Raw genomic sequence first — 17,974 nt, forward strand, 5'->3', positions numbered from 1 at the left:
GCTCTTTCAATTTGTCGATGTCTTCTTCCGGACAGTTTTATTTTTACAAGAAACGTCATGAATTTTCTTTGCAGCTAACGGTTTTCAAGAAAATTCAGTTTTCTTGTGCTTTTGACTGGTCACCTTCCCTGGTGAATAGGCAAATCATTTCATAGTAAGTAAATGTAACCTCCGAATGTTTTCTGCAGAATAGTGTGTTTTTCTCCAGCTGGCTTGTTAATAATCGAACGATGTTGCGTGAATGGTGACTAACGTGGCTTCATGTGATCGCTACGTACTTTTCTAGAAAATTTAATTTCTGGTACCAATCGTTTACCCATTATTTTAGTTGATATGCAAAAATTGCCCAAATTTGAGACATACCCCTGTAAAATCCCTCCACTAGTTCTAAATGGTGAAATATATCAAAATCAAAAATGTAGTTATGTGACTAGGGTTTCAGGCTATATTATTACCAAATTTCAGCTCAGTTGATCCAGTAATTTGAGCCTAATCCAGAACAGGCAGGCACATAAGCTGATGGTTGCCATCTCGTTAATGGTATAGATGAACCAGAGTGGAATAAAATGTTAATATGTGAAACAAGAATTTTCACTGATCTGCTCAAAGTATCGTATACAATTTTTGCAATTTGCTTTACGTCACACAAGTACAGATAGGTCTTCTGGCGATGATGGGATAGGAAAGGGCTAGAAGTGGTATGGAAGCTGTCATGGCCTTAATTAAGGTACAAACCCAGCATTTGCCTAGTGTGAAAATGGAAAACCACGCAAAACCATCTTCAGGGCTCCCGCCATTGGGGTTCGAACAAACTATCTCCCAAATGCAAGCTCTTACCTGCGCTACCCTGACTGCATAGCCACTTGCCCGGTTATCATATACGATACCTCCTGCTATGACTTTTATCAGTTTAGGAAAAAAATAATCACATTCTTTGAATTAACAGTGGTAAATATAAACATAAGCAAGGAACAGAATCCACCCATCTTTGCTTCAGAATACTTCTTAGGCCTGAGGAGAATGCGTCATAGAAATGCATTGCTGACAACTATAAAAGCTCAGGAATTTGGACAAGTTGTCTCTTGCCTGAGACCTTGCTTACTTCTAAGCTGGAGCAAGAGGTGTACTGACCTGCTCAGTCTTTGTCAGAGGAGAAGTCAGCTCTACAAACTCTACCATCCATACAGATGGAGATCTTAAGTGTGCTAGAAAGAATACTTCTGCACATTAGTCTGCACGTTTACTGCTGCTGGGGACTTAATGATGTTACTGAATAGCCCCCACAGCTACAGATGTCAGTTCTCATGACAGGCCAGTAATTCAATGATGTCCTCTGCAGTTTTAAACCCAGGAAAGCTGGATAAAATTTTGTATAGCTTATTCAGATTGAAGTTTTGCCCTTAGAATTAAGATTGTTTTCACACTTGGCAAATGCTGGGATGGTACCTTAATTCAACCTTATTGAGAAAGCGTGCGTAAAAGGTCAAGCCTCAATCATTGGCCTTCGGTGGACTGAGCATGTCTGCTGTATGAATGGCACCAAGCTTCCTCATCACTTCCTAAAAGACTGCCATGTAGTGCGCCTTTGAAGCATTATAAAGATCTGCTTAAATCATCAACCCTTAAACCTGGGACACACTTGCCAAGGATCACTTGATTTGGTGTCGAACAACCTCTACTGCCTTTGAACTTTTCAACAAAGAGCATCGGTGGGCATGAAGAGTCTAAAAACGAAACACTTGTGTAGTTAGATGCAGCCTCTTTCTTTTTCTCCTCTGATTACAGTTATGAAAGAATCATGATCTTATATTTCACATTAAGTAGTAGCAATAAGAAATGTTGGATTGTGAAATGCAAATGTATTTCTTGAAATGTGAGAGTTTTTGTAATTTAAGGATAGTATGTGGCTAATTGTTACTTTGCATGGAGTAATTTTGATAAGTTTCTTTGATTTAATTATTAATCTTCCAACATAGTTATTTTTCTATTGTAATTCCTGATAGGCTGATCAGCCAGTTCCATCTTGGCTTGAAAATGATGCGCAAAGCGGTGGTGGTGGAGGTGGTGGCAGTTCGTTTGGCAGAAGCAAGTTTGGTGGCAGGGACATCCGTAAGGTAAGTCATCATACAAGGCTCAAAATTACAGTTGATATCTACATCTGTGTGGTGGTGGTGGTGGTGGTGGTGAAGTCCCAATTCTCTTATTGATTCTGTATAAAAATACCTCGCTTACCGCTATTACCGCTTAGTATGATCACATTTTTCCTAGCCATGAAAATGTTCTGTCATCCCTTGTGAAAAGAATGTGATTTCCAGCACAGGTAAGAGCACTTGCCATAGGCAGGTCGGGGAAAAGTTGTACAATAGCAAGCAAGGGCCTTGAATTTCTGAACTTAACAGGGTAAGTTGCACCTTTGTGGAGCAAGCAGTTAGCCTCAGGATTGTTCAGTTTTGCTTGTGAGATTGCTGAATATCCCATAAAACAAGTTCATGCTTGTATTTTACATTCCATTCAGGAGTTCGAAATGTATTTTCTGTCTTGAGTGAAGGGGTAGTATGTAGTTGTGTGTAGCCTACCTATTGATGCAAGTGTAATTTACTAGTGTAACTTGGAAACAATTCTCAAACCCATGGGTAAATACCTCACTCCTCATTTCCCTAGTACGCCTCTTCAGTGATGCCTAGGCCATCTGTGACAGCTGATGGTGGAGCTGTTGATTAAACCAGCCTTCGGGCTGAATACTCTAACATACAACATGGGTAAATCATGGAAATATTGAGCTAGATTAGTAGGTATTATTATTATTATTATTATTATTATTATTATTATTATTATTATTATTATTATTATTTGTGAGGTGAGACTGTGTGTATACAGTGAAACCTCGGTGTGTTCCTCATGAACCTGTTTTCCAGCTTAGCATGTCGTAAATTCTAAGTCCCGATTCTCATATTATTAAATCTATATAAAACTACCTCGCTTATCAGTCACAAATTTTTGCTATTACTGCTTAGTATGATCACTTTTTCCTAGTCCTGAAAATGTTTTGTCATCTCTTGTGAAACACACTTGATTTCCAACTCGGGTAAAATCCGACTAACAGTTGCGTGATTACGGAAAAAGGCCTTACATTTCTGAATTTCACACGATAAGTTGCAGGTTCGGTGAGGAAGCTGTTAGCCTCAGAAATGTTCAGTTTTGCTTGCCTGTTAGCAGCAATATTTCTGAATAACACATTGAGTCTATTCGTGCTTATATTTTGCATTCCATTTAGAAGGTAGAAATTTATTTTTTTAATATATATTATGTCGTACAATTAAGATATATATGACAATTTGTTGAGTTTGAAATTAACTTATTCTAATATTAAAAATGCAATGTCTATTAATTAGTCTAGGTATAACTACATTTCACAATCTATTGGAACTGCTAATTGTCTTAAAATTTTTGTTGTTTGAACATGAAAACATTTTGTTAAAATCTGGCAGAAACTTTTTCACATGTTGTACCACTTAGAAATGAAACTATGATATACTCTCAAAACAAATGAGATTAGGCATAATTATTATTTTGTTCGTCCTAAACATCCGACCCGATGCGCCGTTATTTGTTATAGGTTATGATATTGCAACTCGTTAAAATTTTTAAACATTAGGCCTATACAACCGTGAATATAGTTTCCTCATCCCGAGGAGGTGCAGCTCTTTTTTTAGACAGGCCCCCAGTGGGAATTGCATGTACCATTTTTACTGCAAATCAACCTTCCTACCATTCGTAAGTCTCTGGCAATACGGTACCGGGAATCGAACTCAGGTTCCTGAGAACAGCAGCTAATTGTGCTAACCATTACGCTGGTGGACATTCTTAACTGCAAAACACAGACATATAGACATGACTGATGCGTGCTTGCATTGTGGGGGTTGGACACAAAACTATTCACCTATTTGTGCGATATCCTCAGAGCTGCAGTAGACCTACACTACGGAGGAGATTTCTTAACTACGAAACACAGATGTACCGCATGATTTCGACGTGTGTTTTCATTGCATGGGTCATAAGGACAAAACTATTCACAAATTTGTGTTTTGTCATCAGAGCTGCATAAGGCTTGTACCCGCTTCGAAGCAGTCGTTCTTGACGAATTACGTTAGGGGTCTTGTATGTGAGATTTATTTTTTTAATTTTCTTCATCTCGAAAAGCCAAGGGGGGTTTAATACATGAGTAAATACAGTACATCCAGCTGGTTCAGAACTTCTCGAACAGAACAGAATTTTCTTTTTCGAAATATGTTTAAGTTGCATAGGACAGTATATTATGAGAACAGATTCTGTTTTAACAGTATTTGGTGTTCTGGGTGACCTAAAGTCTGGAGAACAAATCCTTCCTTTAGATTGTAAGATAGCACACACTGGTGTAACATTTATCTGTCTACCAATGTCCTTTTTGGTGAAAAGTACACTCCTTTCCATAAGCATTAGGTTGTACACCTCCAATCTGTCAACAAACTCCCCCTTCGCCACAGACCACCTTAGCACAAGAGTTTTTCTTCGTTTTCACCCAGTAGACACCCTGTGCATCGTAGCACGAGCCCATTTTGATGCATCATTCTCGGGCACTGTCCATTGTTGCCTTTCAAAATTCTCAAAATTTCTCTTTGTTGTGCCACCTCGCAAGCGCACAGTTATTTAAAGACATAAACTTCATTAATGTTTCTGTATTGAACTGAGATCAACGATAAGATATCTATTAGGTTGAACCTAATAGATATCTTAGCGCACAGTTATATCGCATGTCGTGTGATGATTCCCTTTGTGCATTTTTCACCCACTTAATTCAAATTCATAATTTCATCTTTTGACTTCTTTAGAGTGCCTGTATTGTGGGCTACAAAGTGCTTTTCTGACAGCACTAGTTTTTTAAGCAGTCTTCGTCTTTGCCACATTTTCCTACTGCAACAAAGTAATTTGCAACTCTGCTTGTTTAACTACCAATATCTTAAAATTGGCATCAAAATATCAATGAGAATTTGTTGAAAACCTGCTTGTAATGCTTGCTGCAGGTGTGTTTTCAGGTGGTGATCCGTCTTGTAAATGTCCCTGCTCTCAATGCTAGGTCTTCCTGCTACTATGCCTCGTCATGTTCGACTGGCTGTACACTCATCTTGCTTCTTGGCTTCAATGCCCTACTCTGTATAACAAAGACACACACAGTTTCATGGGGAAGGGAAGAAGTGAAGCCGTAGGTAGCTGCCAGTGGTGTTCATTACTGGTAGGTCCTGATTAAAGAACGGCCGTTGATTTTTTTCACACTACATTCCGAGAAGAAACCTTCTAGGATTTGAAGAAATATCGTTCTTCTGGCTTTTTGGTTTGTACAGTCTCTCAAAATAATGACCACTTGGAATTACAAAAGTTCCCCGCGGGTACTTTTCTCGGAAATGTTGTGGGCATCTATAGGGTTTGTATGTACTTGGGAGGCAAATTATATTTTATTACTAAAAAATTGTCACATTAAATGCAAGGAACACACAGTATCATGCACAGACTTTTTTTTTTTTTTTTCTCCTTTTAGCAACCACAGTTATTGGCATTTCATTGGTTTGAGTAATTTCCCTTCTGTTAAATGTTCAAAATATGGGCAGCTAATACAAGGCTATTTACGCACCCTTTCTACATGGCCTACAGTTTAAAGTATTCCATATGTTACTGATGTATTAGTCAGAATCATTTATTGTAGACAAAGTTGTTGTTTCAGAGTAACTTATCAGTGTGTGTTCCTTGATTTGTTCCTATTTATTCAGTGGTTACGTGGAAAATGGCCATATTCAATAGATTTTAAGCTGAGATACAGGTAGATTTTTCACATGCATTGTAGAACGGGGAGAAATGTTTGATAGAAGGTCTGCATTTGCTTCATAGTTTTCAAAACAAACTTCTGTGCTATCTAGCATTTTAGGAACAGTTATTTCAGTTTGCCATGGTTCGGTGTGTTTCATACTCCTTTTAGCTGCTGGACTGAGTAGCTCAAGTGATGGAGGGTTGGCAGTCTTGGCCCAGCTTGCCATGTTCAGTCTGGTTGTACTTGAAGGTGGTCAAAGACATCAGCCTTCTGTTGGTAGATTTCGTCACATAAGTGAAATTGTGCAGGACAAAATTCTGGCAACTCGTGTATTAAAACCATAAAAATGTAGTTGGAGGGTCGTAAGATTATAATTATTCTTTTAGCAGAAATATAAGAAAGAGTAACTTACCAGTTAGTGGTCCTTAGTTTGTTCTGTTTCACTCTAAGACCTTCTTATTTATAAATTGATTATGTAGGAAAATGGTCATATTCGATGGATTTTAAACCATGATACTTGGTAGTGTGTACTTGTATCAGTGAGTGGATATGGGGGTAAGTGTGTGAATGCCAGCATTTTTGCCGTCAAATGGAGTGTGCTGTTCTGCAGTATTTGTGACCCTGTCCACTCTTGTTTTCCAAGATGTTGTCCATCCACCGCTCCCTAGTGATCAGTTGGCAGCATCCTGGGTCAAGTTGGAGGGCCGTTTTTGTCTGTCGTTGCTTCTTATGGTTTGGCCATACAATGGAAGTCTCGTTTTCTCTACATTCGGGGCCACACAAAGTCTGTTGCAAGTCTTAATTTCTTACATGGTCCAAGAGAGTCGATCCCAGTAACCATCGCGATATTATCGTCTATAGCCTGGAGGATTTGTCCGTGTTTCCTCCTGAGAGGGCGACATTCCTCTCCATGGAGAGCAGCTGGTCTTATCACCGATTTGTACATTTTAGGTAGTCAGGCTTCTTTTTATCACTGAAGACTCCAGTTACATGTCTCCACTTGTACTATGCTGCACTGACCCTCATCGGGGTGTCAAGGAGATACCATCATTGCCTGATGTGATCTGAGATCTAAAATATTTAAGATGAGTGACATTTTTGTAGGGTCAGACAGTCTTACGGTAATGGTGTCATTGGTTTGGGGCCACATTCTAGAGAAATATGACTTGGATGTTTCAGACCATTCTTTGTCCAGCCCCTTTTTCAGTTTTCCTGGTGTTGCTCAAGTGCAAGGCTCCCCTCCTTTGAAAGTACCACATCATTTGCATATTGGAGTATGTGAGGATCAAGAGACTGATTGTTGGACATCACTGTAACCATAAAAAAGAAAAAAATTGTTGGAGAGCAGGGGCAAGAGGACTGAACCTTGTTGAACTTGGACGGAAAATGCAGCAAGATCCTAGCCAGACATCCAATCACACTCGTGACGTTACGATATAGAAGTTGGATCCATCCTACATTACGTCTGGAATGCCATGGCTGGGAAGTGTTCGCCACATAAGATCATGCAGGACTCAATATTGAAAGCCTTTTTCTGGTCTAAAAATGCAGAGTGCATGGTCTTTTTTTTTCTGTGCCCCTTCATCAAGCGTGTGGCATGGATTTAATCTATAGTACTAAATTCTCTTGATAAATCCACTCTTTTAATGATGTGATAATACTTGAGACTATTATCTCATATTACTACGAATATTTTCAGTGTATGGCGCTGAAGTCATATTGGTCTGTAATTGCTGTGTACCGTGATATTTCCCTTTCTTGATCTCGCTTGGCGACCGTGATCATAAAGGCATCGAGTCTGTGGTCCGGCACTGTGGTTAGTTGGTTAGAGTCTTGTTGGCAATTTTTTTTAAAAATTTTATTTTCCAGGTAGCAGAGATGGTGGTAAGGAATTTCTAGATGCGTGCCAAAAGCCAGGATTTAATTCGCAACCTCTCCACAATGTTCATGTGAAGGACATACGATACTGTTGGGGACTTGTCAGCTAGATGTGGATATCAAACCTTGATCAGACTCCTTGGTATTAATTGGCAGCAGTTGGCTTTGTGCCAACACTGGGTTTTACTCTCCCTTCCCAATTGTAGTCATCATTCCACATCCGAACATGCAGGCTGGCTGTGGCCATCAAATAGGTGCACCCCACCCACGCCCGCAGCACACACTGCCGAACACACACACTCACTCCTTCACTCATGCCTTACACACACTCTGCTACCGTAGACACGCACACGCACATACGCACACACATACATACGCACACACGCACGCATACACACACCAACAGGTCCGTGAATACTTACCAACTTACCTCATGAGACGAGGCTGTGGACGGGCTGGAACAGACTAAAACAGTCTGGAGCTGGACACGAACCAAATTAAACTAAAGGGAGGAACGGGAGACGGAAAGAACCCAGAACCCTTCCCGATAAATGAAAGAACGGGGTCAAAATACATGGGGGTTTATTAATGAAAATAAAGCAAGATAAGGCAATTTAAAAAAAAATTCAAGTTTGAAACATTACTCACGGAGATATGCGTAGAAACTTATCGTGTAGGTTATTCATCCAGTCATATCAAGAGGCAGATTGAAAACATATCAAACATGGCCACACAAGCTTCTTACAATCACAAACTTGTAACATACGATTTACTTCCTCCACATAACTTCATACACGCGACGTATGACACATTCGTCCTCGCAATGAACTCATATCAGTGGACATACATCGAAAGAACATACACGCACATCAAATAAAAACATACACGTTACATCTCGCACATCTCCATGTATATGGACCAGCATCCCAGAGAAGAGACCCATCACGCAACAATCCCCCATTTGAAAAGACACAGCATCCCAGAAAGAAGAAAAAATCAAAGAATAAACATGCTGCCATAGTTACGAGGCGAGTAAACAAAGCTAACAATGAAAGAAGACTCATTCAAATGAAAGCAACAAACGTAAATATATAATTAGGCCAGCAAATAGCCCGAAGAATGAAAATAAGAAAATGTAAATAAAATTATAAAAAAATAACACTGTAAGGAAAGGAGAATGCTGTTAATCGGGCAGGCATACAGCACAACCACACGTACACACTCACCATAGAGACCCAAAAGAAATGTATACAGGTAGAATAATCAGTTTTGTCCAGACACATAACGAACACAGGGAGATCCGCATAGCAAGACAAGTGCTTTCATGGACTCATGAGCTCAATACAAGACGCGTAAAATAACAAAGGATTGCCGCATCAAGGCAAGGCATATCCCCACATAATTCACAGTAGCTTCATCGTAACCATCACGCTTGCAACGTATTCATATCGCCTCACAACGGACGAACATGAATACCAGTCATAGCGTCAAACACAACGTCACGCATCAAGAGCTCGGCCATGAGAAAAATTGACGAATTTAAAAAAATGGCAATAGGTCTCGAACTTCAGATCACATACACGCCAAACAAACACACCACTGACTAAAACCATCCTCCATCCTTACGGGTTTAAGTCATACAAAAAACAGAACACACAAGATCAGAGAAAACTAGCAATAAGGCAAAATGCAGCATTAACAGTTAAATGTGCATAACTAATACGCCCACGCAACCATAGCAAGCCAAAAAAGTTACCTTAATAGTCGGGCGTCGCTCAGAGCATTAGGTAGTCACAAAATAGCGACAGAGATGAAGAGTCGGGCATTCAAGTAGGTAAATCCACTGCATGAAAAGTAAACGGCACAGGTCAAAGATCACGTATCTCAAAATGTACATTGTTGTATCGACCGCCATGTCGGCTACAACCGTCCTGCGAACTTGTTTCAAAGAAGGCGGACACAAGAGACTTCGGCTGATGGCCGGAAGCGCACTCTGTCAAGGAGAAAACGAGTCATACGTCACGTCCAGGGATAAATCGACCGAAAGGTCGATAGCGGTCAAAGAATGTATTACATACTGAGGAGTGCGCCACCAAGGGAAACTTGGTGCGGCACATAGGTTAACCTCCACCTGGCAAACCGGAGACGTCCTTAGACACTTTATCAAAATGTTGTTCGGCCAGGTAGGGGAGATGGTATAAAATTTCTAATCACTAGATGCATGCCAAAAGCCTGGATTAAATTCCAGACCTGTCCGCAGTGTTCATATCAAACAAGGGCATATGACGCTGTTGATGGTGATTCGTCCATTGGATTAAGTAGGAGTAGATTAAGTGCCGCCCTGGGTTTCACCCCTTCTCTTTCTTCTATCATATATCACATCACTCACTTCATCTCATTAATTGCTGTTATGAGGCTGACTTCAAGAAGGGCATCCAGTCATGAAAACTATTTACAAAGATTCATCTCGCTTCATATCAGACCCTTATGAGAAACGGGACAAGGGTTGGTGTACATTTATTTAGTCTTCTTAAAGACTGTTAGTTATGATGTGTTAATGATTTTTTTTTTTTTTACTTTTTCAGTTTGAGAAGCAGGAAGATGATGGTGGCTATGTTGGAGGCCAGCCCCAAGCTTTGGAACCAGAAGAAGAGTGGTGAAGTTAGTCTTATGTTTTGACGAAGTAAGGGATTATGGAGCAGATTTCTGTTCTGTGTGGTCTTTGTCATTCCGCTGTTGGGCTGTGGAGTACTTACCGTACGAGAAGTCACTAGTTAAACTGCGAATTTAATAAAATGCATATATTTTTTAAAATTGTTATTGTATAAAAGTGTCGGTATAATTGTATTAATAGGAGGCAAGTTTTGTAGTTCTAGTATTCAAGCTTTTTCAGCCCATTTAATATTGCTTTTGAATCTTCTTTCGGTTTGTCATTTTGAAGGAATAATTTCATATATATACCTACTCAAATACAATGGTGCTTTTTTTTAATTGTGCAAGGACATGTTCCTTTGTTTTCCTATTAATACAGTTGTACTGAATAAAGCTCAGGTTTTTATACTCGTCCATCTTGACTGTCTCTCGTATTATTCTGCGGTGATGTAAATATGTGGACTCGAGTGATACGGCTGTGTTTCTTTAGTACAGACATAAGTTTTAATCGCTCTCACGGAAAACTGTCTTATTCTAATATGAAGCACCTAAACGGCAACTTAAAATCTTCAAATGTTTGATCTGACTTATTGGCAAAGGAAGTCGTTCAGTATTATACTTATGTGATTTAGAAAATTTTCATTGAAGCCACATTGATATTTAAATTTCATTTAAGTCTTCAGATATGAATTGCTAGCAAATATAATACTCCAAAACTTACAGATTAGAAGTGTTAAACTTCTCTTGATGAGCTATAGCCAACTGTAACAGTGAAGGGTATTGAACAGATTTATCCTTTATACAGTGTATTTTTACAAGTACATAAAGAGACTTTAGAATTTTCTTCTGTTTGATGAAATTGAAGTAGTTGAAGATCTGATCAACATCCTTCTAAATTTATAAAAACTCTCATCCTTCTCCATCTTTAAAGATTGTAATAAATTTTAGTAAGTGGTTACTCAAAATATTGAAATTTATTCTGTTCAGAATTGTCCTCCATAAAAATTAAGATAAATTATGCTGAAGTCTGTCTTGTTAACCTATGTAGCAATTTGTTTTAATGATTGAATTTTTGTTTGATGCAGTAACTTGCTGTGAAGCCAATTGAATGAACTTGGTATAAGATAGTTCTCCATTTTAATGAGACTGTGATATCAAAGCCAAAACTTCGGAACTATTGTATGCCATTTTCAGTCAGTTTTCTGAAGATTTTATTATAAGGTCTATGTAAGTTAGTTCCTCTTTATTATATTTTGTTTCTATTAAACTTTTTCGTGATATATCTTGATGCACATTGCTAATTACCTGGTCAGTTCTGAATTAGATTTGAATTTGATTCCTACAGCCTAAATCATTCCAGAGACCTTCATGGTAGTGATTGTTACTTTACAATGCATTTACTCGCTCTTGGAGATGTTAAGGGTGGGCATCCTATTGTACATCTCAGCACTTCCTTGTACCATGAGACTAGTTGAAAAATGTTGAAGGTGTATTATATGTAAATTTCTGTTTGTGAGGTGAAAAATCTGTTTGAAAAAGTTACTGGTTATATATTTTTTTTTTCTTATTGAGTTATAATTGTTGCCCATTTTGTAATAAGAACTTGCTCTCTGAGATGAGCTCTTGAGTATCCATAGCAAGATGCTATTTTAATTTTGGAACCATGGTGGTGCAGGGTATGTTTTTTGAAGCATTGTATTGAATATCTTGCCATGTATGGTACGGGTTGTTAATTTAGACTGCATTAAGGGTCCACTCTTAATGGAATCACTGTAGGAAGACTGTTGGATTGAAGTATATTGCAGCAGATATGAAGGCGCAAGTTTTATGAGCATTGTTGGATTGAAGTATATTTAAGCAATTGTGAGGGCACAAGTTTTATGAACATACAAATGAACACATTTGTGCTGTATTACTAACACAGTATTTTTGTTTAGCAATTCCCCTGTGCCTGCATATATTGCACCACTATTCTGCTTACTCATACCAGTCACTTCAGATGGTGTGTGATGTATCGATTAAGTACAAAATGTGAAGTACAAAGTGTTGTCTGGTTGGTGTTCCTATAATGAATTCCTGACATGACCATGGTAAAAGAAAATCATATTTGTAAAATTTTGTTTTATTTTATATTTACCTTTTCATAAAAAGAATTAGTGGAAGTAATCTTTAACAAGTAAAACAAAAAAATAAAGTTGCCTAAGTCTAGAATGTTGAACATAGTTGGAATCCTCTCCTGTTTGAATGTTTGAAGTTAATCCAGACTTGAAGGTTCTGCAGAGCTATTTCTAGAGTTTTTTGGTAGACAGCCTGACATACAGACATTCTTCAAGTGGTAATGTACACTGTAGGATGTAGTTTATCTGGACAAATGTGAACCAATGCATTACAGCTTCGTAAATATTTGTTTCAGAATCGTAGTTTCTTCCAACATTGTTCATGAACTCGCAGCATATGAAATTAGTTGCTGCCTTCCCACTTTTTCTGCATTACTGCTTAAACCTGTACAGACCCTAACTCGATCAGCAAAGCTTGAGTTGGTAGTTCATACCATACCACAAATTTGGATAAAGTCTATCGTCGCACATTTTTAATTTCCGCTACACAAATTTGCAGGAAAGCTCTCGTTGATACATTCGTAGCAAGCGCTCCCAGACCAATGCTGCTGGAACAAGCAGCTCCAGTGTACCATTTACAAGCTAATAGAAGCGTTGTTATTATATTGATAACCATTGCATCCAAACTACTGAGGAATGAAAAACTGTGCATAAAATATTTCATTCATGTTTTAATGTAAGATTTTTAAGAGGTAACAAGATTGAAAATATAAAAATTTCATGTTGTAGGATAAAACTGATCGTGTTGTAACTCATAAGATGGATCGGGGGGGTTACAACGCAGTCCATGGGTAAAGGCTTGATGGTTAAGAATTTGGGTGAACTCTGGGAAATATGCCGTGCTGTACACAATGCTGAATGGCTCCTTAAACTAGCTTTATAAATTCACCATTAGAACGCAACTGATTTTAACGTCGCAAGAAGAGTACTGTATTTTCTCACGCAATAAATTGCATTTTTTGACAAAAAATACAGGTGAAGACTTAAAATGTTTAACTTATTCAAGGAATTTAGATATTTTAAAACTTACAATTTATTTACATTTAAAACACGCATCAAATAGACAGTTGATAAAATTCCTTTGCGGTTATCGCTATTTGGCGTAAAATTACGGTGTGCGCTTCTGAAAAGTTTAGTAGGGTACATCAGGTAAGTTGGACATGTTGGTTTGAAGTGCAGACACAGGAAAATATTCTTCCCGTTACAAGCTGGCAATACGACCTGAAGTGAAATAAATATGAACTAATAAAAGAACCATTCATAATGACATACCAGCAAAAAGGCTACAGTTTGAGTTCACTACCAGCTCTGCAGGAAGAGTTGTTGCTACTGCTATCACTGCTCGCATCTCTCCACAAGAAGTAGTCTTCATATCCATCTAACGAATTTTAAATTCCTGTTTTCTTGAAGCTCTTTTCAATCAGCTTCAAAGCAATAGTGTCCCATGTGCGCAACAAAAAGGAGTTCCGCAGGCAGTTTCCGAATCTGTCCTGTTGGAGTTTGTTTGTGTACACTTTCCGCTATCCAGCAGACAGTTTTTCCACATTTTCCTTGAATGGTTTACAGACGTGCCAAGTCTCCCGATTTGAGTGGGAGATTCCCAATTTTTCATCATTCCTCCCAATCTCCCGATTTTCGTATTATTTTAAACTCGCGCGGATTTCCTCATTCTATAGATGTATGGCTGGTCGATAGTAGTTCTAATAATGATACCAGATGGCAGTACGGGGCACAGTGGCCAGTCGTGCTGCTCTTTGGTCTATAGTACAGTCATTCTCTTTTCAAGTGAGTAACATTCTCTGTGGAGTAACTTAACTTCAGAACTAGCACACCATAGTCGTTCTACCCGGGGCAAGACCTGCAGAAGTGCTCGTGTTGTTCCTTAATATTTGTTTTGGCCAAAATGTCAAAGAAATGATGCAGTGTTTAAAAGTGCTTATAGGGAAGAGTTTCCGTGTTTGAGTGAATCCAGAAAGGGACCAACGTTCACATTCTGTACTATATGTAGGTGTGATTTCTCAGTTGCACATGGCAGGAAATACGATATACTCAAGCATATGCAAACGAAAAAACATAAGGAGAGTGTCCAGTGTGTAGAAAGAAACCAGAAACTGAACTTTTCATGTAAAAACCAAGATGTAAATCCTGTGACGAATGCCGAGGTGTTATTTACGTCATTTATAGTAGAACATAACCTGCCTGTAAATTGTGCGGATCACGCAGGAACTTTGTTTCGCAAAGTGTTTCCTGATTCGGAAATCGCTAAACAATATGGGTGTGCTAGAACAAAAACAGCGTCTATCATTACAGAAATGTGCATGGAAGAAAGGGCGAAAACTGTATCACATTTGCAGGTGAATGCATTTTCTGTTGCTACTGACGGTAGCAATAAAAGCGACTTGAAGATATATCCCGTTGTTGTAACATTTTTTAGGCCTGAACTCAATGAAATTCAGAGTTGTGTACTCTCTGTGCCTAATTTAGAAGGGGATGCTACTGGAGCTAACATTGCCAATCTTTTGCTCTCCACTTTTTGGAAATTCTGCATTCCATTAGAAAACTGCCTAGCTCTTGGTGCTGATAATGCTCCAGTAGTGGTAGAATGGTGTGGCAGGATGTTTGAAGCGGGAAAATCGTAACATAATCATCATCATAGGCTGCTCTTGTCACCTAATCTTGCTGCCGAGGAGGGTGCGGCGTGCTTGCCCGTAAATGTAGATGAAAGTATAATTGATATATTTTATTATCTGGAAAGGAGTGCAAAGAGGAAAGAAAAGTTCAGAGAATTTCAGACTTTATACAACGCAGAGATCAGGAAAATTCTGAAGCATGTGCCTACTCGATGGTTATCACTAAGGTGTTTAGATAGGAGTTTGCTTCAGTGGGACGCTTTGGTTACATTATTCAGGAGTGAAGTTCTGAGCAAGGATTCTCAGGTGGGAACTTTGAAGACTTACAAAATTCCTAAACACAGTTTAAGTGCAGATGTGTCTCGTTTGTCTGAAGTTGCAAATATTTCTGCTATAAGTAAGGCATCATTTTCTAGCCCTAGATTTTTCATTCCACGAACCTACTACGCTGGCATAGCAGGGGGAGAGGTGATATCCCCAGGTGGCGGATAGTGGGGTCCTAGCCGGCTTGCCGGTGGACTTGAGGGAAATAAAATACCTCTCGCGAACCAAACACACTACCCCCTGCGGGTGGGGGACGCGCATGTAGAATACACCATCGGTAACCCCCTGTAGGTGGGGGAGATAGACGAAGAATTCACCCACGGTATCCCCTGCCTGTCGTAAGCGGCGACCAAGGGATGATTCAATTAGAACCATGAAACTACTTGTAATTAGTACCATCACGCAGGGAACTCCATGGGTTGCATTTACTTGCGTGTAGTACCACTCTGTTAGGTACGCAATAGGTTTGTGATTAGTAGCGACAGTTTGTGAATGAGGATGGGAGTCCTACAGTACCTGTGATTCGTATGCCTATATGAGCAACACCATGGTTCTGCCTTACCTATGCTCCGTTCCCACTATGTGAGGAATTCCACGGGATAGTACGGGTCCCTATGGTTAGTCCATTGTGTGAGGAACACCATGGGTTTGTGTTGCAAATGCGCATTACACTACCTGTGAATAGTACCATAATGTGTGGAATACCGAGAGTCTCCTCTACTTTTGATTAGTACCGCAACATTACACAGCATGGTTCTACTTTCCTAGCAATAAATACCATAATGAGGGGTTGACGACCTTTGATTTTGGACCTGTTTCGACTAGGCATAATCGATTCAGCATCGTGCTATAGAAGCAGTCCCTTGGTCGGTAATACGATTGTTTTGTGCAAGCTTCTGTGCGTGTGAGGCACTGTGGGTCGGATCCACGGATCATTTTAAATTCATATCCGTCCAGTCATTCTTCGTCCTCGTGCTTTGAATTCTGGTCAGTGGAGGATTTTGGAATTTTAATTTCTCATTTCGTACCATTAGGGGCAAACATCATCAGATTTTTCATTAACAAGTGTCCGAACATTTTGAAGTGAAACGGAACATTTGGATAAAGAAACTGATATTCTGCACTCCCAGTTCTGTAACTTTCACCTTGAAGAAACAGACCTGCCAAAAGAAAGAATTGATGTTCAATGGGCGTTGGTAGGTCAGATGAAATCAGCTGATGGCATGGGCGCTCATGACCGTTTGTAGAGGGGGGGGAGGGGGCAGACCTGGGGATACGTTAGTAATTTTAATATTTTGGAAGATAATTGGCGATTTGTATTCTGCTGTAGAATAACCCACGGTATCGGCTGCCTGTTGGTGGTGGACTGTACTGCCGCTTTTACGTAATACTAACGGACCTAGAGTAAAACGGAACGTCGAAATTGGTGAGCAGACAGCCAGATGGCGTCAAATCGAAATGTCTGCACACGGTAGCTGAGGCCATACGATTATTATTACATAATACTGACGTTCAAATCATTTTTGCCTTTCCCTGAGAGCTAGAGGGGGGCCACGGCCCCATCTTGCCCCCGGGTATGGGCGCCATTGATTGATGGTGTACTTAAATATGGCAGACTCTCTAAGGTGAAGCTTGGTATTTTATCAATTCCACATAGGAATGCAGAGTGTGAAAGGATTTTTAGCAGAGTCACAAAGACAAAAACACAGTTCAGATCCTTGCTGTCTGAACAAACTTTGGAGAAACTTTTAACCTTGAAATCAGTACAGCAGGGCAAGTTCTTGAGCAAAAATTTAGTTCAGAGTTTCTGAAGCGGGCTAAGTTGGCTACTGGTGTGTTGAACAATTAGTCGTAATGTGATCACCATGTTGAAGGATGAGAAGTCACATGTTCCTACAGTTCAGGTATGTCCAGTAGTTGGTATTCACATGTAAATGATGAAATATATATATATGGGCAAATAGAATTGTTAATGTGTTGAATTATAATGAGTTTGTACGTATTCTGCCATCAGTGATGTGTTGTAATACGTTGCGGTTCGTTGCGGAATTTCTCCTGATTTTTCACTTTTGAATGTTGGCATGTCTGGGTTTATTTATCGAAACATCCAAGGGTTGAAGTACCAGTGTCAGTCCACCAGTAATCATTGTCAAATTGATTTTCATGGTGTCCAATAGTGATGGAAAACACACTGTCGAGACTGACTTTATAGCTCCTGAGACTCGCGAGAACCTCAAGACAGATTTTCCTGTGTGACATCCCAGTAACTACGAGTGTAAACTAGTGATGGGCAGTCTGAGACGAGGTCTCGGGATTTCTCGAGACTAGCGCAGGCATTATTTCTCGCAAGAAATTTCGAGAGCGTTGCCCCTACATTGTGCGGCGAGCACCGTGCCGTAAGCGTACAGGTAGTTGGAGCTGAATGTTGTTTGTGCCGAGTATGCGAATAGCCAACCACGCGCCTTCTCAGTTTCGTAAATACGTGCCAACAAGCGACTAGAGCGTTTATTTCTACCGAGGTCTATTTTGACGCA

At 39.5% G+C, this 17,974-nt stretch overlaps 1 protein-coding gene across 2 annotated transcripts in view; it reads left to right on the forward strand.

Moving 5' to 3' along the window:
* vas (ATP-dependent RNA helicase vasa) overlaps nt 1–11,651 on the forward strand; it is a 120,591-nt gene extending 108,940 nt beyond the window's left edge. For both annotated transcript variants that reach the window (XM_067145137.2, XM_067145138.2), the window contains exons 10-11: nt 2,004–2,114; nt 10,303–11,651. In XM_067145137.2, coding sequence (XP_067001238.1) covers nt 2,004–2,114; nt 10,303–10,377 — 186 coding nt within the window. In that variant the 3' untranslated portion in view covers nt 10,378–11,651. The remainder of the gene's footprint in view (nt 1–2,003; nt 2,115–10,302) is intronic.
* The last annotated feature ends 6,323 nt before the right edge of the window (nt 11,652–17,974 follow it).

The sequence above is a fragment of the Anabrus simplex genome, chromosome 4 (assembly GCF_040414725.1).
Source record: "Anabrus simplex isolate iqAnaSimp1 chromosome 4, ASM4041472v1, whole genome shotgun sequence".
Classification (NCBI taxonomy): Eukaryota; Metazoa; Arthropoda; class Insecta; order Orthoptera; family Tettigoniidae; genus Anabrus; species Anabrus simplex.